The 22,656-nt window shown below is 48.5% G+C and overlaps 1 protein-coding gene across 1 annotated transcript; it reads left to right on the top strand.

Moving 5' to 3' along the window:
- The first annotated feature begins 3,162 nt into the window (after positions 1-3,162).
- LOC144178055 (solute carrier family 22 member 7-like) lies at positions 3,163-22,200 on the top strand. The gene is made up of 3 exons (XM_077705587.1): positions 3,163-3,525; positions 10,167-11,463; positions 22,196-22,200. Exons 1-3 carry the CDS (start codon positions 3,163-3,165, stop codon positions 22,198-22,200), a joined length of 1,665 nt encoding a protein of 554 aa, XP_077561713.1.
- Positions 22,201-22,656: the final 456 nt, after the last annotated feature.

The following is a 22,656-nucleotide window of genomic DNA, read 5'->3' as shown; positions in this document are numbered from 1 at the left end:
GATTTTCCCTACGTAAGTATCATGTGCGGTTCCAGGTGCCAGAATCAAGAGCATTTTTTTTCTCACGTCTCACCGCTTCTCGGCAGTTGGACAGCTGTTTTTTAAGAAGGCAATTGAGCTTGTGGGGTGGACCCTATAGCTGGTATTCGTTGAAAAGTTTAGCTATCAATTTCTTCGCTTGGCAACACTGGAAACTGACATAGACATAGCCGATGCGCCACGGATATGGCGCGGCTTAGGCCACTGCGCCCGCACGCCGAAGAAAAAAAAACACCGGCGTGCGTCGTCTGCTCCGTTATAATTCGATTGTCAACGGTGGTGTCAATAGAGATGTCATTAATCGCACTCACATTGAACCCGAAGCGATACTTTGCGTTCGTTGAGGAAGAGTTTGTTAACGCGCAACACATTCACGGACAAGTTCCGACATCCCGCGGAGCCCCACGCAATGAGTGACGGCGTACTCACACGGTTGCCTGCATGAGCGCCTCGCTAATGAATACAAGCAATAGGTCCCACTTATCCTTTTGGGGGCAACAAATTTGGGGTACAGAAAAATGGATACGCAGTGAACTCGGTTATTAAAAACTCGAAGGGACCATGATAATTTGTTCGTCTTATCAGAAGCTCCTCTTATCAGAAACCCTCCCCAAAAATAATCGGTGGCACGCCAGGGTGCATGCAAATGTCTTGCTTCAAGGCGGTGGAAGAAGTTGACTTACAATCGACGAAAAAGGCAAAAAATCATCTATTTGAGTGCGCAGTTTGGTAGAAGACTCTTCTCAAAGAAACTATATAATTAGGAAAAAAGGGCAATGGCCACGCGACCCAGTACCCGAGCAGCAGAAATTGCCAAGCCCAAGCATGGCAAATCATCAGTGGCCAATGTGTCCGAGCTTGGCAATACCTCGGCCACGATTATTGGTTGGCGCTTGGGAAAGGCGACAAGCCAACAATTGGCCAAGCTCTGGAAGGCCAATATTGGACACCGCTTGGCAAAGTATGTGGACATGATAATGCCTATGGGTGGACCCCACGCTATTTTTATGCACATTTTTTTCTTTGTGGCCAGTCCTTATGACCGCCCGAATTCTGCTTAATACATGCCATTGCACAGGAAATTATTTAACGCGTGTGCTATATTTTTTTATTTAATCTGCACTCGTTAAATAATTTCCTGTACAATGTCATATACGCAACAGAAATCGAACCGCAAGGCACAATAAACAAACTGCATCACCTTTGCGAATCAATTACGTGACTTGCCAAAAACAATTGAGCAATACAAGACTTCGGGTCTCTCTCCGTAGTTTTTTTTTATTATGCACATCAAATTTACAACGAGAAACCTGGCTTAACAGTGGCAAGAATGCGAACACAAACCCGTAAGCAAACACAAACACAATTGTGGAGAAAAAATAAAAAAAAAGCGCTGCTCATGAAGCGCGAACTGATTATGCCTCATTTAACTGCTTGAGATGCCTGCAAAACAGAAGCATTCCGGTAAATGAAAACAAAACCCTCCTCCCCGGTAATTCGCCGACCTGTCAAGATCACAATATGTTGTTGAAGAGCACTATTGTAGAATAGCCCAGCTTGAAAGACTTGCCTCTGCTGCATCCGCCACATGTCCACAATAAACACCTCTACATCGTAGCGCCTGTATTAAGTAAAAAAAAATAGTTCGCTATAATGCTAAATGCACGCTGCTTACTAAATACAGCACCTAGCACCAGCCTTAAAGGAGCCATAAATACAAAACACAAGTTTCTGTTATTCGAAAGATTTCGTGTTTTATAGCGCCCCCAGCGCTTGTCCGAATGCAAACGATGCTTTATTCACTGAGAAATTAATTAATTTAGGGTAAAATATTGATTTTCCCGCTAAATCAGGCGTTCTCGTGGTCTGCAATGACATCACATTGCCTTGTTTACCGTTAGTGAACCTAGATGGCGCCACCACACCGCGGCAAGCCGTTTTCTCCCTTTTCTTGTTTTGTTCATGGCGACAATCGTTTCGTAAATCATGGTGCTCGCTCGACAAATACGGTCACGTAAGACATCGTCGCTTGCGTCAATCGGCCAGTGTCGTCTGAAACAATTTCCAAAGCCCCACAGTACCGACACCAGTACACATCGGTACTGCTATGTTTACGTGTGCTTTCGTAACTTCCACTATTTGTCCCACCATTCTTAGGGCTTTAAAAATAATGTGCCCTAAATTTAAGCTTATAGCTCGTTCGGCAAGCTGATAAGCTCTGCCAAATTTGGGTTTGTTTTTGCCGCCCTCCGCCAATCGCAGAGCTGTATGGTATGACATCATAGGTTCTGTTGCTGGAAATGAGCGGGTGGGTTGCATGGCCATTCCCTTTTTTCCTAACTATGTAGCTTATTTGAGCGAAGTTTACATTAAAAGTGATGTTAGTATGATTCTAACGAGGCAATATTTTGAATGAACCAAACTTGTGTTTTCTCTTCATCGCTACTTTAGCACATCTACGTGTGAAAATATTCATCCTAAACTTCTAGCTCGTTAACACTCGCTATGATATATGAAATGTACTGCACCATTCATTTTTAAATACTGCGTTTTACGGTAGCAGTTACTTGGCTCGTTCTTGAGAAAACAGTCCGGACTAGCGATGCGTCGCTCAGGAGTGATCCGGTTCTTTTGAGCCGCTCTTTTTGATCAATATCAATTTCCATTAATCCGTACGAATGAGCACTGGGAGGCGGCGCTGGGTACGTAGCTCAGACCCGCACATGCAGAAAAGTCTAACAGAACAAGCTGGGCTGCCTTGTTCACCGGCAAGCTGGAACTGCCGGTCACCGCCCCTCTTTACCTCGATTTGCCATAATCTCTCTGTCTCTCTATCTCTCTAGCGCACCACAATCCCAGTGCAGCATCGACGCACAAACCCTCTATTGGGGCTTGAACTTCGACGATACGCTCACTACGACACCTAGCGCGCCCATCATAACTACAACCATTGTCTAAATCACTGGAGGCAAACGATGAAGAGAAAGAAGAGCATGCTCGTGCCACGGTGGGCGTGACACGCGCAAGCAATTTCAGTTCTGCGTGAAGAAGCGCGAGCAGCTCGTTTTGCCCGAACCAGCCAGGCTTCCAAGAGAATCTTGACTTCGACGCCGGCTCCCAAGGATGCCGCAGAGCCCCCCAACGGATCAGCTCGCCTCCACACCGAGTGGGAGACCGCGGCCCGACGCCGCTCTGCTGACGGGCTCCGGGTGGGCCGAGCCGCGCACCGCCATCCAGGAGAGCGTGTACGCGATCCTGGGCCACGGCCACTTCCAGCGGCGCGTGCTCTTCACCGGCATGCTCTCGTCGGCCGTGCTGGTGATGCAGGCGCTGGCCTACCAGCTGATCTGCCGCGAAGTCCCGCACTGGTGCGCCCCTCCGGACAACCTGCGCTACCTGCCGCCCGATGCCTGGAGGAACGCGGCCATCCCGCTGCAGGCAGACGGCAGCTACAGCCAGTGCACCGTCTACGAGCCGCCAGTACCGGTAAGTGCGTCGCCGGGCTATATCCGCATTTTTATAACATGGGGCTTAATTTGGTAATCACTGACACCATTTCATCACTCTATTTTCGCACACTTGTTGTCCACACGACGTGCAGAAAGCTCCGCCAATCCATTAATTATTTTTCTTTGTTCTTTTTCTTTCTTCTCTTTCCTTTTCCTCTTTTCTTTTTTTCTTATTGGCCATTGTCAATTTCGCGATGAAATAAGCGATGGCGCAGCGTTTAACCCTGTCAGGCTCAACTTATATTGGCAATGAATCTTCGTTTTTTTACATTAGTATCACCTTTTTTTGGCATGTGCCGCTGTTGAAAGTTGTAGCAGAATACCGCCTTAGTAATGAAGGAAGGAATGCCGAAACAAAATGGCTGAAGTTTTACCGCACCCGAGCATCGTAAGGGGAGACAGATAAGAGATAAGCCGAACGTTAAGCTTACGAGTGGAAGTGGAAAAGTGGGGATTTTAACAGATGATAGAGATGAAGCACTGCATGAAAGCGTTCAGGAATTGCCTATTAGGCTAAGCCGGCACGACCCTATACCTCTAGTAAAAAAAAAAGCAGCTATTATTCCTGAATTGAAAAAAAGAAACTCTCATTACACACACCCTCCTGTTTTAGCTTCGTTCTCACATACCCATAGTAGACATAGTAGACAACCCAAGAAACCAGGTAATTGCATGTGTGGGTATGCATGGTCACAAGAGTGGAATCCTTACTCGTACACAGTCAGCCCTTGTGCAAACGGAAGAGCCGGAAGTAGACGTGAAGGAGCCCGAATGGGGAGCATAAAATGAGATTGACTTCATATTATGCGATAACCCTGGCGTCGTGGAGGATGTAAAAGTGCTCGGAAGGGTAAGGTGTAGTGACCACTGTATGGTAAGATCTCAAATTAGGCTAGATTTAAGGAGGGACCATAACAATTGCTAGTGCGTAAGAAGCCGATCTATGAGCTAACAGTAAAACGTAAAGTTGAAAAATTCAGGATCACGCTGCAGAACCGATATTCAGCTCTTACCGAGGAAGCAGAGTTCACGACACAGGAAGCCAGTGGCAATATTACACGCATTATCACAGAGTGTGCAGTAGAAGCCGGGGACACGATGGCTCGAAAGATACTGATAAACTTTCCCATTATACGAAAGATCTAATTAGGAAACGGCAAAGCATGACAATATCGCAGCTGACAGAATAGAACTACTGGAACATTCGAAGTTTCGATGGAACTTTTGAACTTTAGAATAAGCGTAAGAGAGCTGACATACGGAGGTATAATATGGAGAGGATCTAATATGCTGTAAAGAATGGAGGCAGCCTGAAAGCAGTGAAGAGGCGTTTATGCTTGGGGAAAATCAGACGTATGCACTTAAAGACAAGCAAGGCAATGTCATCACAAATAGGGAAAAAATATTCATAGTAGCCGAAGAGTTCTATAGGATCTGTACGGTAGCCCGGACATCCAGGATAACGCCGAACGAGATAGTAGTTCAGAGGAGATAGACATCCCACCAGTAACGACAGAAGTAGTAAGGAAAGTTTTTTGAAAGAAATGAAAGGGGGCAAAGCACCTGGTGAAGATTAGATAACAGCAGACCATTTGAAGGATGGCGGTAAATCGTACTAGTAAAGCTGGTAAACCTGTACACTCAATTCCTAATGACCGCAAGTGTACCAGAATCTTGGAAGAATGGGTAAATCATCCTATTCCATAAGAAAGGTGACATGAAGGACTTGAAAAATTACAGGCCGATCAGCTTATTGTCAGTCGTCTACAAGGCACTTACCAAGGTAATCGCTAACAGAATTTCTTTCACCTTAGATTTCAGTCAACCTGAAGAACAAGCAGGGTTTCGTAGAGTCTATTCAACAATGGACCATATTCACAAGATCAATCAGGTGATAGAGAAGTGCGCTGAGTATACTGAACTCCTATATATAGCCTTCATATATTATGAGAAAGCATTTGACTAGGTCGAAACCTCAGCAGTCATTCAGGCATTACGGAACCAGGGCGTAAGATGAGCATTACGTAAGAACACTGGGGATATCTACGGGTCCATTGCTACCATCGTCCCACATAAAGAGAGCAGTAAAAGACCTATAAGGAGGGTGTCAGACAAGGAGACACAATCTCTCCAATGGTATTCAGACTGTTTACAAGACGTATTCAGAACATTAGAATTGGGAACAGGTGGGAGTAAGGGATAATGGAGAATACCTCAGTAAGCTCAGATTTGCTGATGACGTTGCCTTGCTAAGTAACTCGGGGACGAATTGCAAAGCATGATTTCCGCACTAAGCGAACAGAGTAGAACCGTGGGGCTGAAAATTAATATGCAGAAAACTAAAGTAATGATCAATAACCTTGGGACAGCACAGCAGTTTGAGATAGGTGGCGAGGCAGTGGAAGTGGTAAGCAAATATATCTACTTAGGCCAAGTTGTGACCCCAGATCCCAACCATGAGGCAGAGATAATTAGAAGGATCAGAATGGGGTGGGGTGCATATGGCAGTCATTCTCAGATAATGAATAGCAGCCTACCATTGTCGCTGAAGAACAAAGTGTATGACAGCTGCATCTTACCGGTACTCACCTACGGGGCAGAAAATTGGAGGCTCACTAAGAGGGTTCAACTTAAATTTAGAACGACTCAGCGGGCAATGGAGCGGAAAATGATAGGTGTAACATTAAGGGACAAGAAGAGAGCGGAATGGATCAGGGAACAAACGCGTGTTAAGGACATATTAGTAGAAATTAAGAAGAAGAAATGAACGTGGGTAGGGCATGTAATGCGAAAGCAAGATAACCGTTGGTCATTAAGGGTAATATAGCGGACCCCTAAAGAAGGCAAGCGTAGCAAAGGGCGGCAAAAAGTTAGGTGAGCAGGTGATATCAAGAAGTTTGCGGGATAAGTTGCTCGCAGTTAGCACAGGACCGCGGTAATTGGAGATTAATGGGAGAGGCTTTTGGCCCCTAATGGGCGCACATAGGCTGGTGATGATGGTGATGAAGGTGATGGTAATGAGGATACAGTCGGCCGCAAAAGTTTGCGGTATCTGCAGTGTGTGGCAGAGGGGCACAGGCATTACGCAAACCTAGAGTTCCTGTATATCGCGTAGCGCAATAGTTGTGCATCTAATTGTCACATGCTGCGGGTGGTTCCAGTTCGACAGGAAAGCTTGCTCGCAGTGCTTCGCACAAGACCCCGTTTTCAGCGAGTTCTGTTACTGGGCATCGGAGGTTGTGGAACTGGCGGCATCGGCGGCCGCTCAGCTGATAAGCAGCCGACTATCGTGCGCCAGGTTTGGCCGACGGCGCTCTATGCCACTCTTCCTCGCCGCTGCCGCTGGAGCGGCGGCCAGGCGGCAGCTTCTACATGCGAGACGGCGGCTTTCCCGCCGCATGACCTGGAACTCAACGTGGCGGATGGACGCGCAACTCTGCTCTCCTAGAAGAGCTATATATAGGAATTCCACGCAAACCTGCATTGCTGCGACATCTACCGCCACACACCGGCGGGTAGAAGCTCGTGAAACTTGCGCGGCAGGCGCGCTTTGTGCATGCCTCTTTAATTCGTCATCAGGCATCTCATGGTCACGTGTTTGCCGTGATGGGCTTCCAGCATTCGCAGTCGCTGGCGGGGTCTCTTTCACTGGTGCAATAAGAACGCAGTTTTCGACCGCGCCTTGCGCGGGTCGCAACGTTGTCTAAATATATGCGATGTACGAAGTAACGTGCTGGTCAACCATTAGTTATTACAGCAGAGCTGTTATAGCCTAGGCTCTGACAAAAACTGCGTACGTCGACAGGTTGTGTTGAAAGGAGTCGTTTCGACAAGACTCGAGGGATGAAGGAAGCTGGCACACTACGACTTGTCCAAGCCTTCATCTTCACTCATATCCATTACGTCATCCCGTACGCGATCCCCTACGAAAGCGACGTAAAGAAACTTGACACACTTGTTGCTGAAGTAAAGGAGGTAGAAGCGGGGGGTGGGGGGGTTGCATATTGTCATCATTAGAAAATAAAGGAGCAGGAAGCGCGTTCCAGTTCTGCTCTACCGTGGCGTATTAGTTTCTTGTGGTTCACAACAACACTTATTCGGAAAGCATATGAACAAGCACTCGGGCTTTCCATAAGCACGGCCACGGACAGACTCCTCAAACATAACACAGTGGCGGAGCTCATAGAAGCTCACCTGGTAAACCAGCACCACCGCCTAGCGACCACAAGAACGGGACGCCAACTGCTTGGTCGCCTAGGATACAATACTACAGGAGAACAAGGCAATTGTGCCATGGACATGCCTCCAACGATGCGGCAAAACATCTATGTGGCTCTCATCCCACGGAATATGCACCCGCATTTTGACCAAGGACGGCTTGCGGCGAAAGTACAGACATTGTACAGAATTCATGGATCCAACCCCAAAACTGCGCACGTGGACGCTGCGAACTACGCACGCATGAATACGACGACTGCTGTCGTCGTCACCGCATGCTGCAAGCACATCGCCAGTGTCACACTTACTGGCATCAACACCACCCAAACAGAGGAAGATCCATCGCTTTAGCCATCGTCCGCACCTCGGTCGATGCCGATACAATTGTTACTGACTCTCAAGCAGCATGTTGAGGTATACCTACGCAGAATATCAGAACATGCTGCACGAATACTTCTCCGGCGACCCCCCAATGCATGTTCCGTCTGGTTTGGGCCTCTGCCTACTCGTCCCTTCGTGGCAATGCCATGACCACACGTCAGCCCGGGAGTTAGCCTAGGGGTACCGCGAGATTTCTGGCTGCAAGGAGCTCCTCCTCTAGTGACCTACCAGAGCACCACATAACACAAGTTAGGTAGGCAAGACTATCCTCCTGCCCACCCGTCAATTCCCAAGGATGAAACATGGGCATATACTCGGGCTTTTGCAAACAAACACGTTCCCCCTTCTATCCAGACTTCACGCCATCACTCTCACCCTCTACGGCCCCACCTGCCCACACTGCAGTGAGATCTGTACCCTCTACCGCATAGTGTGGGCCTGCCAATAAGATCCAAAAGTTCGCGCAATCTCGAACCTTTCCCTTGAGCAGTGGGAGAGAGAACTGGCGAGCTTCATCAGCGACACTCAGCTCCGGCTGGTGGTGGAACGTGCGGAGAAGGAATCCTGAAATGAGGAATCCGACCATGTGCCATTTTTGCTTGCAGAATAAAGTTCTCTTCTCTCTCTCGCATTGATCCAATTTCGTTATAAAAACTGCAGTCTATGCATAAGTTACAGCGGTTTAACAAGGGGCAAAAGTGAAAACTTCCAGCATAATCAGAAATTAACCACATGATGGACTGAAAGTGATGTTTCCGAATTCTCTCGGTGAAGCGAATAGAGACGAGTTCAAAAAGCGAGCCCCCTCCCCTCTCCCCCCCCCCTCCCCCACTGGCGTGTCGGGGACTGAATAACTATTTAAACATCACAAGGGTTGTTCGCGAGGTTTTGAAGCTGTCAGTTAAAAGCATCTTCCCCTTCATCGGTATCACTAAAATCTTAAAGGAAGTAAAAAACTCCCACCTCCCCTCGCGGGAACCCCTGTGTACATGCGACGCATAGGGGTTTCACGTTGCAGCGTTGGACAGCGGAGGAACGGCGCTGGAACGATGGAGCGGAGCGGCGCAGGCACCGCGTTTTATAGCGCGCATAACGGTGAGGGGACGCGCCGGCGCCAGTGCGTCTTCCGCGGCTATGACGCAAGACAATCCAACACAATCCACTTTAATCCAATCCAAATCCAATCCAATCCAATTCAATCCAAGCCAAGCCAAGCCAAGCCAAGCCAATCCAATCGAATCCAATCCAATGCCCCTCGCGAGAGACCTGCTGCGTTCCAATTCGCGGACAGCTTCGTAGACAGCCTACGAAGCAGTCTAACTAGACGTCTAAAGGAATAAAATTGGAACGGCGCCGCGGTCGCAAGCGCAACACCAGCGCAGACGACAGCGTCATAGCAGACATGTTGAGTTGCGCAAGCCGCAAGTTTCGTAACTATTATTACCGTTGTTATTACAAATTTTACGTAATTAAAAAATGAAACAAAGTAATCTTCATCACTAGTAACTTATATTAAATATTTAAGTAAAGGAACAAGTGCTTTTGTTTTAACATTAATACGCAAAAAGGTGGTGCTGGCGTCACTTATTAGTTTAGACAGGAAGGTAGCCTTCATCGTTGCTGACTTTCCTTGAAGCAGTCTTCGTTGACTGCTTCGTTCGAATTGGAACGGGGCTTAACATGGCGTACTGTCCGCGAAGACGGCAACGAAGCTGTCTAAACGGTAAATTGGAACGCACCCAGTGTTCGCTATCAGAGAGGAGAGGGGGTGAGCGGCGGAGAGCGCAGCTGGCGCGGCGAGGAGAAAGGGGGAGGGGCGGATGCCGACGACGACGCCGGATGCAGGGACGAGGCGAGTGAATGAGATGCCTTCGCATCTAAAAACAGCTTATATGCTTGAATAAGATACGATTCACATTAAGCCCGGATGTGCGAAAATCTCTCTTGTATTCTTGCCGTTGACCGCGATCACCCAAAAAGCAAGCACAGGTTTAATGCGTTCATTTTGCTTCACCGAAGGTCAACCCCGAGGAGGAGCGTCGTGTTGTCAGCTGCGACCGCTGGAACTACGACGCGGACTACGTGGCTGACAGCATTGTCAGCAACTGGGACATGGTGTGCGACCGTCGCTGGCTCCAGAAGCTTGCCAGGATCACGTACTTGCTGGGCGCCACGCTGTTCGTGCCTGCGGTTGGGTTCGCGTCCGATCGTGCGGGCCGCCGGCCCACCATCCTGGCCTCCGTGGTGGTGCTGCTGGCGGGCAGCGTCGGAGCGGCCGTGTCCCAGACCCTCACGGTGTTTCTGGTGACTCGCTTCTTCGTGTCTGCCTCCAGCTGCTCGTTGCAAGTGCTTGTGTTCATCCTCATCTACGAGGTGACCGGCAACGACCGCCGCGGGCTGTTCGGCGTCTTGGCCACCGCCTTGGGCACCACGCTGGTGCCGCCCCTGGTGCACACGCTGGCCTTACTCGAGCCCCACTGGTACCTGGCTCACTCGTTCCTTCTCCTGCCAACGGCCATGCTGGCTTTCTGGTGCTACCTGCTGGATGAGTCGCCCCTCTGGCTCTTGGCCACGTGGAGGACGCGAGAGGCCGAGCAGGTCATCTTGTTCGCGGCTAGCCAGAACGCCATCGACCTGGACAAGGCGCGCGCTACGTTCAAGGCATTTAAACAGCAGCTGAAGAGGTGCGAGCAGACGCCCCTGTCAAGCATGGTGACCACCACCGACGAGCACTTTTGGAACGCAACGTACCGGAACCGTGCCCTGTCCGTGATGATTGCTTGGTTTAGCGCCAACTTCATCTACTACGGGCAGTTGCTGCGCCATGTGGACGCCGAAGGAATATGGCGCGCGTTGCTCGTCGCTGTTCAGTCGGTGCTCTATGCCGCCGTCTGGCACGTTCTGCAATACCGCGGACAGCGCCAGACGCTCTTCATCTTGCTGGTCTCTGCGTGCGTGTTATCAGCTGCCCAGTCATTCTTACTGCTCGTCGGCTGGTCCCTGGTGCTTCAATGGGTGGACGTGGGTGCTGCGAGCCTTGGGCCGGTGGTGCTGAGCGTAACCTACGGCTACACCGCCGAGGTCTTCCCCACTGGCATAAGAAGCTGGGGACTGGGCCTGTCGTTCACAGTTGGCCGCATCGGAGTGCTCGCAGTATGGGGGCTCTTGTTCGTCGTCGAAGGCCGAGTCCACGTCACTTTCAGCGGGGTGGTGGCTGTTCTAGCCCTGCTAAGCGGCGTGGCCATACAGTGGCTGCCTGAAATCTTCGTGGAGAAGAGAAAGAGGGAGCGGCCTCGGCAGAAGCATAGATCGGAAGGTGATCGCAAGGCGGCAATTTTGGCTTCCTTGGCGACGTCGCCCGGGGTGCTCAGCCCCCGTGGAAGGGCGGGGAAGCATAAACGTCCTACCCGCAGGGCGAAGTCAGTGAGTGATACCCTGGTGGGATACGCGTCGCCGAGATCACCACAAGGAACTGACGCCCAGAAACCATAATTATTGTCGTGCGATTTTACACCTTCTTCCTGGATTGTCGATTTTCCAGCGTTATTTTGCATAAAGTGTATGAAGTTCATGGATAAAGTGTATCAAGTTAATTTTTTGCATGAAGTAATGAAGTGTATGGGACACCGTATCAAGGGACATGAAGTGTATCAAGTTTAGTTTTATAAGCTTTTAATGAAATGTATGGGACACTTGGCTTGTCACGTGCGCGGGCCTTGCACTTTTTTTGCTGTATTTAATAACTGTACTAAGCACTCTACCATAAACGGAGCCTTCGGCTATCCAGGAGACTTGATGCTTACATCCGTCAAAGTTCCGGACCAGGGCATCTAATAACGGTTAGTTGGCCAACAACGAAAGTTAATCCACCATTTCTAATTTGCGAAAAATTGTCCGAGCGTCTAGAGAAGACACGTCTAACTCCTTGCAGAAACGACAAACATAAGTTTAGAAAGATGAAATCTTTCTACAGTGTTCATGGCGGTTACTGTTAATTACAGCCACTTGTGGACCAGGCCGGCTACGCCAGGTTATTATAAAAACGCATTTTTGTGGTTCAGAAACAGTTCGGCACTCGTACCATACGTTCAAAATGGCCATTGCTCAGGAGCGTTGAAACCGTACCACTCATTTGGGGCTAGAAATGTTCATTACAACAAATGAACGCTCCCTGTGTGTTCCGCTTCCTGGTGCAACTCATGATCGGGTAAAAGCTTGTTCTACGCTGCATTACCAACGGAGTGTACGCGGACGCGTGTGGCGGAGCGACTGCGAAATAATTGTTTTAGACGAGGGGAAAATGTGAACTTTAAGATCCAAGAGGCACAGTAAGACGCAATCGTTTATTCGGGCAACAGCGACTGAGCAGCCATCCGAATTCGAAATGATAGTGATGATGGAACACTGATGAAGAATGTAAGGGTGATGACTACGAAAAGGAATGTAGAAGACAATCTAGGGAGCTCCCGTAGCAGTTATGCAATTTCTGCTTCGACGAAAGCAGCCGCCTGGTATTTACGACGAGTGCCGGAAGGTAAACGGTTTGGGCAGGAAACAGCGCAAAATTCCGGTTCCGCGACAGGGCCGCTCTGTAGTGGAAAGAAGGGTTGTGATTTCATAATTAACTGGGGACGACTCTTCGGAAACAACGTAAGAGCCGAGGAAACGTCGAAGGAATTTCTCGTAGAGGCCGGGGATAGTAAGGAAGTCCACTACAAGACCTTGTCACCGGATTTGTATGGTACCAGATTTAAGCAAATAAATGACAGAGTGGCCATAAGTTGCCATCGTGTCACACCCGGCAGCTTGCTAAGAGGTATGCTTTACAGAACAAAACCTTGCAAAGCTTTAGAAAACTTTACAGAACAGAACAAAACAGAACAAACGTTTTAAACCAATTTTGAGATGCAATTTAACGAATTTTTGGTATTAATGCTATTAATCATGGGTATTCCGGTATTAAATTTAAATTAGTTTAGATCATATTAGTTTCTTTTAAACCGGTTTTCCTTTTTTCACTTGTTTTTTTACCATCGTTTGACAACTTGATTTACTGTGACGACATGAGAGGACACGAAACGCCGACAGCCCGAGCCCCTAAGGTGCTTTGCCCCTAATACTAGTCACTGTAGAAATGCAAACCGCGTTCAACTCCGCCGAGGATATGGTGGCGCCATCTGGCAGTGGCCCTGGGCGCGCAACTCGTCTAGTAAGTAAGGTCGTGGTCCTGATCTCTCTTGGCACAGGGCAGTCGTATCAAGCGCCACAGGAAGTTCGAACATATATTTGCGCATACGGAGAAATTGTTAAGAAATTGTTGAGAAATTGTTGCCACTCGTGGTGTGGTGTTTGGGATCGAGTATTTGCAACAGCACCACCAGAGCTTTTTCTGGCACAGTAGTTTTCTCTTGCAGCGTCAGGAGGCACCACGGGCTTCAGAGTACACAGTACACACACTACACACGTACACACCGAGCACGCGCGCGCTTGCACACACGCGTGGAAAGCCAGTCCCACCACGACCGGTCTGGTTCTAGCAGTAAAGTGAGGCCATCGGTAGGTGCGGCGGGTCGGTCCACTTAGCTCCCCATTTGATCTATGCAGGAAATACGCCGAGTGGGGACCTTTTCTAAACTTCGGCAGTACTGCTCCCATGCAACGACGCAGTCGTTGTTCGGTGTGCGATGCTTGTTGCTCTTTTGTTTTTTTTTCGGAGGCGCCCTTGAATGCCAGCATATCGGCTAATGTCGTCGCTTCCTGATGTTCGTCGTTTAGTTTTGTGCATTCCTGGATCACATGCTGTATCGTCTCGCTCTGCGCTCCGCACAGCCGACACGTTGGGTCCGCGCTGAATAGCTCGTGTCACCTTTGCTGCGTGAGCAGGGACCCCGTGCGTGCCTGGAACAGCAGGGCACTGTCTCTGTCGCCACGGTATAATGGCATCGGCGCTGGTTCTTCCCTATGTTTGAAGTACTCGGCGAGGCTTTGCTTTCTGGAGACCGCTATGCACCAGGTTAATTTGCTCGCGCTTGCTAGCTCTTTATTGACGATCTGTTGCCACTTTTGTTCAGATTTAGCTTCATGTTTTGTCGAATTTTGGCTGTATTTCATTTCGAGGATGGTGAGTCTTTTTATCCAGTCAGTTTTCAGATTCCTGTATTGAAGCTGCATGTATATGAGTTTGCAGTAGTTTGTGGTCGCCATGAATCCGATCCTGCCAGCGTGGTGTAGTTTGCCCTCGCCTCTCTGACTTCGTAGAGGGACCAGCCCATTTCGCTTGTGATGGCGGAGTTTGGGGTCGCACAGTTGCCTCCAAGCAGCCACCGGCCCAGCTTGTTTTGGTGTTGCTCCAAGCATTTCAGCGTTGGTCTGGAGTATGCCAGCACATCATCTGCGTATGTTACAGCTGGTACTCCGAGTGTATTCCACAGTGTTCGCCCTACAGTGTAGGAATTGTATGAATGTCTTGCGAGGTGCCATGTTAGCCCTTTCAATTTGTTTGATTTTTTCAGTGTCCTTCTCGTGCTGCTCGAGGTAGTTCGCTTGACTGCCGGTGGTGATGCCCAGGTACTTGTATGAATTTGTCCGGTCTAGCTTTCATTTTGGAGCGTAAATGAACCTTTGATCTCCTCGTTATTTACATTTATGCCCATCCACTGCGTTTTTGCTGTGTTAAATTTCAACTGGTCTTTTGTTGCTATCTTTGAGCAGGTGTCGAGCAGGTCTTGCAGGTCTGTTGCGGATTCTGCTAGAAAAACAATGTCATCGGTAAAGGTGAGGCATGCTATTTTGGTATATTCTTCCTCTCCGTCTTTCGTGATGGTCGACAGGCGCAGGCCTGCTCCCTCCTTGTCAAGGGTGTTTAAGAGTTCGTTAATATAGATGTTGAAAAGCGTTCGGGATAATGGGCAGCCTTGCTTTAATCCGATGTTGACATTGACTTCCTGTGATCCTGTGACTGGTATTTGTCCAGTTGGTATACGGCAGTGCAGTCTTTGTACATCTCCTTTATTAGTTGAATCAGCCCATCTTCTAGGCTTAGTTTTTCAAGTTTGTCCCACAGCTTTGCATGGGGCACAGTGTCGTATGCCTTTTCCATGTCAAGAAATGCCAGGAATAGTTGTGATTTGTCTTTGTGTTTCAATTCTATGGCTTGAGTTAATGTGAAGATGTGGTCACTTGTTCTTCGGTTAGGGCGAAAACCAATTTGGGCATCTGCTAATTTGTTGTTGTCCTCACAATATTTTTTGAATTCTGCGATTTATTACGGTGCATAAGAGCTTTAGCACTGTGCTGAGAACAGCTATTGGTCGGTACGACTCAAGTTCATCAATGGGTTTTCCTTTGCCCTTGTGTAGAAGTTTTATCCGCGCCTTCTTCCATTTTTGTGGCCCCAGCAGGGTTTCCAGAGTTTTGTTGAAAAGTGGAGGAGTGCTTCGCGTGCTTTTGATTGCATTGCTTTTATGAATTCGTTGGAAATTTCATCCACGCCGGCCGCTTTCTGATTTTTTAGGCAGCTGCAGGCGCCACCAGTGCCGCCGGCATTTTTTTTGTTTTTTTTTTTTTAGGGTTGGTATGAATTTGCGCTTTGCGTCCGACCAAGGCGTTATGCACGAGGCTATGATCCCACTGTTCTCGCGGAAAACTTTCTGTGGCAATGGAGAGAAAGCGACGGGGGAGGGGGGAACTCACTTTTTTGTGTTACTGCGCCAAAGTAGTTCTCCATAAACGTGTTTTGGTTTAAGTTTCCCACGTGACAGATGCGCATTTCCTGCAGTTCATTTCTTCGTACGAGCACCCGTGGTTGAGTGCGTCACAGAACCTGCCGTATCTTTTCCTTTTATCCATTTGAGTAACTTCTGGACGACCATGAGGAGAACATTGTCAGGGTAGCCAGCCGTCTGCATTCTACTTATCTGGTTCGAGAAGCTGTCATTCAGCTGATGGTCACATGACTTTGAAAGGGCTGAGCGTAATGAAGAAAATGCGATCCCATTTTTTATTACCTTCGAAGGACCCGATTTGAAGTTTAGCACTGGTTTTTGAGATCTGGGACGGTAACACCAGCATACATGACCTGTATTGAAAGTTAATTCTAAATCCAAAAACTGCAGTTCGTTCAGTTTTGGCAGCTCAAATGTGAACTGCAATCCGAGACCGCACTCATTGAACACATTTAAATGGCCCTCTACATTCAATACAGGTCATGTATGCTGGTGTTACCGTCCCAGATCTCAAAAACCAGTGCTAAACTTCAAATTGGGTCATTCGAAGGTAATAAAAAATGGGATCGCATTTTCTTCATTACGCTCAGCCCTTTCAAAGTCATGTGACCATCAGCTGAATGACAGCTTCTCGAACCAGATAAGTAGAATGCAGACGGCTGGCTACCCTGACAATGTTCTCCTCATGGTCGTGCAGAAGTTAGTCAAATGGATAAAAGGAAAAGATACGGCAGGTTCCGTGACGCAGCCACCAAGGCAAAGAAAAAGATACCCCGTTGTGATACCGTATAAGCACCGGCTCTCTCATAACTTAAAAAACGTGGCAAAAAGATACGCTGTCGACGTGGTATTCTCGGCTCCAAATAAATTAGGAAAATTGTGCAGTAGGGTTGACCAAAGATTAGCTTCCCGGAATACAAAAAAAGTGTGCCCGATAAATCATTCAGACCCATTTGTGAAATGTGGAATGGGTGTCGTGTATATGTTACCACTTCGGTGTGGACATATATATGTGGGACAAACAGGGAGGTGTCTGAACACCAGGTTGTCCGAGCACCAGCGTTCATTTAAAACGAATCCACACAGCCACCTGGCAAAACACTGCTGCAAACAAGATTGTGAGCCGCTTTTTAATGAAACCACTGTGTTGTCGAGACACAAAGATAAAATAACACGGGAAATTATCGAGCCCCTTCAAATCAGACTAGCTGCTGACCGTTGTATAAGTATGCCCTCAATAGTGCTGCATGACGGGGAATACGCGTATCTGAGTGACGCCTTTGCATGACCAAGTAAACCAAAGACTACACATGTGCAAACCGATTAATGATTGCGTTTTTTTGTTTGTGGTTATCGGGTGCAATAATTTACCGCCACGTGGGAGACTGATCTGTATATATGACCAATGTTTTCTTCAAAATAAATCAGTTGTGAGTGCAGCGCTGTCCTGTCTAACTCTCGTTCCTTTTTGTGCTGTGTTTTCGCGCGCTGGATTGTCAATCATGAGTCATTGCAGACCTTCAGAGATTACTTTATGACATAGAATCTCAGATGAATGTCGTCTCAGCACCGTTTTGATTTGCGCTGGTCGTCTAGTTTCCTGCTCATGTGTTTCGCCCAACATATGGTTGTCCGATGGCTCTAGTTTTTTTTGCTCTACGTACTCCACAACACAAGTAACGCCTGATGGCTGTAACATTGCGCAAATGAAAGAATCGTGCATGTATTTATAATTGTCTAAAGCTTCTTTTTTAAGGTTTCCTTACGAGCTAGCGTACGATGAAATAGTTGGCTGTGTACGCATGATTTAATGACTACGAAAGGCCGTGAAACAAAATGATCGTGCAGACCGTTCCCTCGTCGTTGCCATATATCTTATCTGGGACTTTGGCCCTGGCTTGCCGTCTTCCTTCGTGATCTTCAGGATGCATTTTCCGAAGGGTAGGCTTGATTCGTATTCACTGACTCGTATTCGGCGCAAGAACTCCGGGTTGTAGCTGCCCTGTGGGGTCCACTGAAGTTTCCCCATGAGCTGCCTGCCAGCGGATGTTAGTTGAAGCCTTAATTTGCGCCTCGAGTGGCGACATCCGATTAGTTCGGATGGGGTGTTGTGAAGGCCCAACTTGAGCAGTCGAGCTGTCGGAGCGCTAATGGAGACTCCCAGTGCCTGTTTGTAGTCTTTACGCATGATGACGTCGAGTTATTCCTCCTCTCTCTTAATCAGAACTACCTACGGGGCCATGTAGGTAATGCGCGAGAGGATAAAGGCCTGGACCAATCCGCTGGTCTCCTGCTCTTTCAGTCTTCTCGATCTTTTGGCCACTATACGTAGATGCCACTATACGTGGCATCTGAGTGACTTCTTCTGCGGTCGACTTGAGTTTTGGAATCAGTCCGATGTTCATTGTGTCCGTCTGAATGTCTAATCCAAGAATTTGAACCGTCTTTGTAGGCCTGGTGGGATGACCTTCCAACATGATTTGGATATCGTCCTTGTTTTTCTTTCTGCGTCACCTGAGCAAGACCAGAAGTTTCGAGTTTTGCGGCGCACATGTTAGTTTCCCTACTTAGCGTACTTATTGACAATATCGATTGCTTGCTGGAGCGTGTCTTGGAGGCCAAGGATGGAATCTATGCCCGTCCAGATAGTAATAGTGTCGAGTAGAGGCCGTGTTTAATATCGGGAATTTGCTCAAATCGATTCGGCAGATCAAGAACGGCAATGTTGAAGAGAATGGGGAATAGGACGGATTCTTATCGGGTGCCTTTGTCTCCGAGGTTAATTGGGTCCGAGGAGACGTCCTCTATCTTTATGATGGCTTGGCGGTACGAGAGGAAGTCGGCAATGTAATTGTACATCATTTCCCTGCAGCCTGTTTTTGCCAGGTTTTGGAGGATGGCCTTGTGTGACACGTTATCGAACGCCCCTTTAAGGTCAAGGGCCAGTATAGCCGGGGAGAGTTCCTGGTGGCAGCTGCGAGTATGCTCTCCTTGATTTGAACATGGATGTCCTAGGTCCACGGGGGCATTCTGAACCCGAACACAAGGTAAGTCATTTGCTGTGCTTCATCAAGGTGTTGCTGAAGCAGAAGAAGAATTGGTCTCTCATTATTTTCCCCACGCAGGAGGTTATTGATATCGGTTGGAGATAATGTTTGTGAGGTGATTTTTCTGGTTTCGGGATAAATCGAACATCCGCTGTTTCCACTAGATGGTAAGGTTGCCTTCGCGCAAAAAGACGTGTAAATACTCCGTGAGATCTCCCAGAGCCTTGTCTTCCAAGTTAGCCGATATGTTGTTGATGATTCGATCTTTTTCGGGTGAACTAGATCGTTTGCTGGCCGCAATGACTGCTCGGACCTCGTATATTTCGATATCTTTGCCGACCTCAAGGTTAGGTGAACCTTCATAGAGGGGAGTAGGGTCTCCCTCTACAGGACGTAGGTATTTGTTCCTGAGATTTTGGATGAGGTGATCGGTCGTTCAAGGGTTCAAGTGCATATGGTGTGCGCCAAGGGTTTACTGTTTTGTCCCTTGTTCTTTAGAGGTTCGATTAGATGTCTCAGCAGGTGCCATGTTTTGTGAGTAGAGATGGTGCACTCAAGGCTGTCACACAACGTGCGCCAATTTTCCTTGCACAGGTTGGAAGCGTACGCAGCCAACCTGTGCTGGTTCGCTATTCTGAGCGTTCTGATGGCGGCGTGCACCTCTTCGAATGTGAATTTGGGGTCTAGTATTTCGTTGCTCGCGCCCATATATTGCATAGGTGGGGAGCGCGTATTATTATTTTTAGTTTCGTATAGCTTTATGAGCGTACCATGCATTTGTAGCTCCGAGCCCTCGTAATTTTGTATAAGCTTCGGGATCTTCTTAGCAGATTCTGTCTTGTTGTGGCTGGGGTCGATTAGTTTCTGTTGGATCGAGCACGTGCACTTCATCGATAGTGTGCCGCGCATTTCGACGCACGCTTGGAGCCACTGTATTCGCGTCAAGTATTCGTGTTGGCTTTTGCTATCTTGAGCTTCGGCAGTTTTCTTCTAAATGCTTTCCTGTGCCGGTGTTTTTCCCATCTCGCTTCGATGCTGCGATATGCGTCCCACATGTGCTGTAGCTTATAATCAACGTACGGTGCCGGGACTCTCGGGCCTATTGGTGCATCGCTGCCTTCTTTGCACTTCAAAATGGTTTGCGTCCATTCTCTGATGTTGCTTTATGTAATTTCCTTGGGCGGTTCCACTTGCGTGCATTTCTGTCTGAACAGATCCCAGTTGGTGAGAGATTTCCGGGGTGGCTCTTGTGCCAGGCGTGTCTTGTAGTTGACTTTATTTCTATTATGTAATGGTGAAGTTTTGAGAGGAGACCCCCAATTTACCCGCTATTATTTTGTGTGTTAAGGTTAGGTCCTGGGTTGTGTCTGTTTGTAGGCTATTTCCGATACGGGTTGGTGTTCCTGGCATATTTTGTAGGGTGAGACCCAAAGTCTGTATTGATTCTTCTGATTTCCTGCCCTTGCTTGTTGTCCTATGGTATCCCCATGCCTCGTGTGGAGCGTTTAAGCGCCTTATATTATCAAGGGTTGGTGTCCGGTTACTGTCAGCGCTTCTAGCAGGAGGGCTTTGAAGTTGTGGGTCTTCTGCTTTAGTGGGCTGTAAATGTTGAGCACGTGGAGACGCTGCTGTCCCTTCTTGAATGGAAACAGAGTGATGAATGCATGTGGTGTATTTGTGTTGGTTATTTCGCTAGCGAACGTGCATATGTTTTTGTCGACAAGTGAGCTAGCTGCGGGTGATCGGGGTATGTGTACGTTGTATAGTTAAGAAGTTTGGTGTTGGACCCTGTCTCTTGTAAGGATATGACCTCGTGTTGTTTATCTACCGTGGACAACTGGTCTTGCAGACGGTTTCTCTTGGCTGTGTAGCCTCTGCAGTTCCATTGCCATATGGTGATGTGTCTAGAAGTCGGCATCTTGTTCGATATCTATTGATACAGGGCTTGTGCTCGCCCGGTCGGTTGGGTTGCTTGCCGGTGCCTTCGCGTTCGTAAGGCTTCCAACTGTTTCCGTCCACAGGGCCGTAATGGATTCTTTTAGTGTGGCGTTGAGCAACTAAGCATTTCTTGTTTGAATTCTTGCATGTCTACACCGCCCATGTTACTTGGGGTTGGTTACCGGTTTTTTCGTATTTTTGCGCTTAAGTGGTGGTGGGGTGGGTTCCGTCTCCGTGGCGTTGCTGGTCGTTATCTTCGCTATCTGCGCTTTAAGGTTACTGTTCTCTGTCCTCAGTTGGGCGTTCTCACTTCTATGTAGCGCCATGTCGGCTCCCATGTTTTGCATCTCTTTTAGAATTAGATCCAGTTTGAGATGTAGGTGAGGAGGTGTGAAGTTGGGTGATGTCGAGTGAGCCTCGAAGAAGGGGAAAGTCTGGACAAGTATTCCTAGTGACGCTATTTCCTGTACGCGTTGAGGTCTGCGGGTCATTTAGGAGCCTGAGGCTGTGCATTTTCTTTTTTTTTTGCGAGTGTTTGCCTTACGGCATAACAGTCATATATACAGCATTACATTGGTTTCACGCAGAAACGTCAACAGAGACCGGTACCGAGGGCCCCATATCCACCGCTGTAGATCAGGGGGTCTCCCAGGATGGAGCCCTGTGCCCCGGAGGTGTTGCAGGCGAGAGGTTTGAAGGGCAGGGCAGGTCCATAGAAGGTGGCTCGTGTCGGCTTCAGACGCAGGGACCGTACAAATGGGACAGGTGTCCGCAAACGGTGCGTGATAGCGGGCAGGCCAAGCGTGGGTCACGGCTGGGGATAATGCCACCCCAACTCGAAGCCTCCGCAGCAGGACCTCCTCCCAGCGAGCGAGCCCACTGGGGAGGTCGGTTCCACGCGGTGGAAGTAAAGCACGCGTGGCGCGGCGGAGGTTCTCCTTTTCCACCAGCAGTTCTTCTAGGGCGGACACCGGAAGAAGTGGCAGCGGCCTTTGTAGGTCTATACGGCGACAGGCGCGATCCGCCGCTATGTGAGCAGGAAGCATGTCCCGGCAAACCCACAATACACGCACAGGGCATGGCATTTTCTGTGGCGTTTAGCAGATCTTTACCTCTCCTGTTGTTATACATGTATCCCCACAGTTGGTGAGCTGCATTAAGGTCTCCCTATACGAGGAGAGGGGCCCTGCCGACGAGTCGGAGGGCTTATCGTGCAGTTTCGTCTATGCCTGGTCACCTTTTCGGGGGCAGCAGGAAACGTTAAAAATGAAGACTCTGCTTTTGCAGTTTGATGAGCGCGAGATGAGTTCTACCAATGTGTGCTCGCAATCCTTTGCAGGATGAGGGGCTGAATGGCTGCTATGGCGCTCTTAGCCAAGGTAGCCGTAGATTGTCCAGAGGGATCTGTTTAACTGCTGCATCCTGGAAGCTTAATTGGACTATTCGTCTTTTGAACTGCAATGATTTCAGGCGTTGGCGTGAGTGTGTCGAGATACTTTTGTAGCGCTGTTGATTTCTCTTTAATTCCGCGGCAGAGAGAGATAGAGAAGGAGAGAAAGAAAATTTATTTGTTCAACATTGTTTTGAAGCAAAAAAGGCGGAGCCCCCTTCACCCCCCTCAGCGGCGGCGTGTTCGTCCATTTAAACAGGCCGGACCCGTACGTTCGGGTCGGAGCTGCGCAGCATGGTCTCCCACTTCTCCTGGGCATTAATTAATATTGAAGCGCCTAATGGATTCTTCTTCTGGGGACATTTCAAAATAATATGACGTAAGCCTGCCCTGCCCGTACATAGCTTACA

The sequence above is a fragment of the Haemaphysalis longicornis genome, unplaced genomic scaffold (genome assembly GCF_048455015.1).
Source record: "Haemaphysalis longicornis isolate Haplotype H1 unplaced genomic scaffold, Haemaphysalis longicornis Haplotype H1 scaffold_395, whole genome shotgun sequence".
Lineage (NCBI taxonomy): Eukaryota > Metazoa > Arthropoda > Arachnida > Ixodida > Ixodidae > Haemaphysalis > Haemaphysalis longicornis.
The sequence above is the reverse complement of the archived record's forward strand: the minus strand, read 5'-3'. Positions and strand labels throughout refer to the sequence as shown.

What these genes read in the sequence shown, in the direction of transcription:
- LOC144178055 (XM_077705587.1), top strand. Translation starts at nt 3,163, where the DNA reads ATGCCGCAGAGCCCCCCAACGGATCAGCTCGCCTCCACACCGAGTGGG. An exon ending in TCTACGAGCCGCCAGTACCG is followed by an intron (nt 3,526 to 10,166) that starts GTAAGTGCGTCG and finishes GCTTCACCGAAG; the next exon opens with GTCAACCCCGAGGAGGAGCG.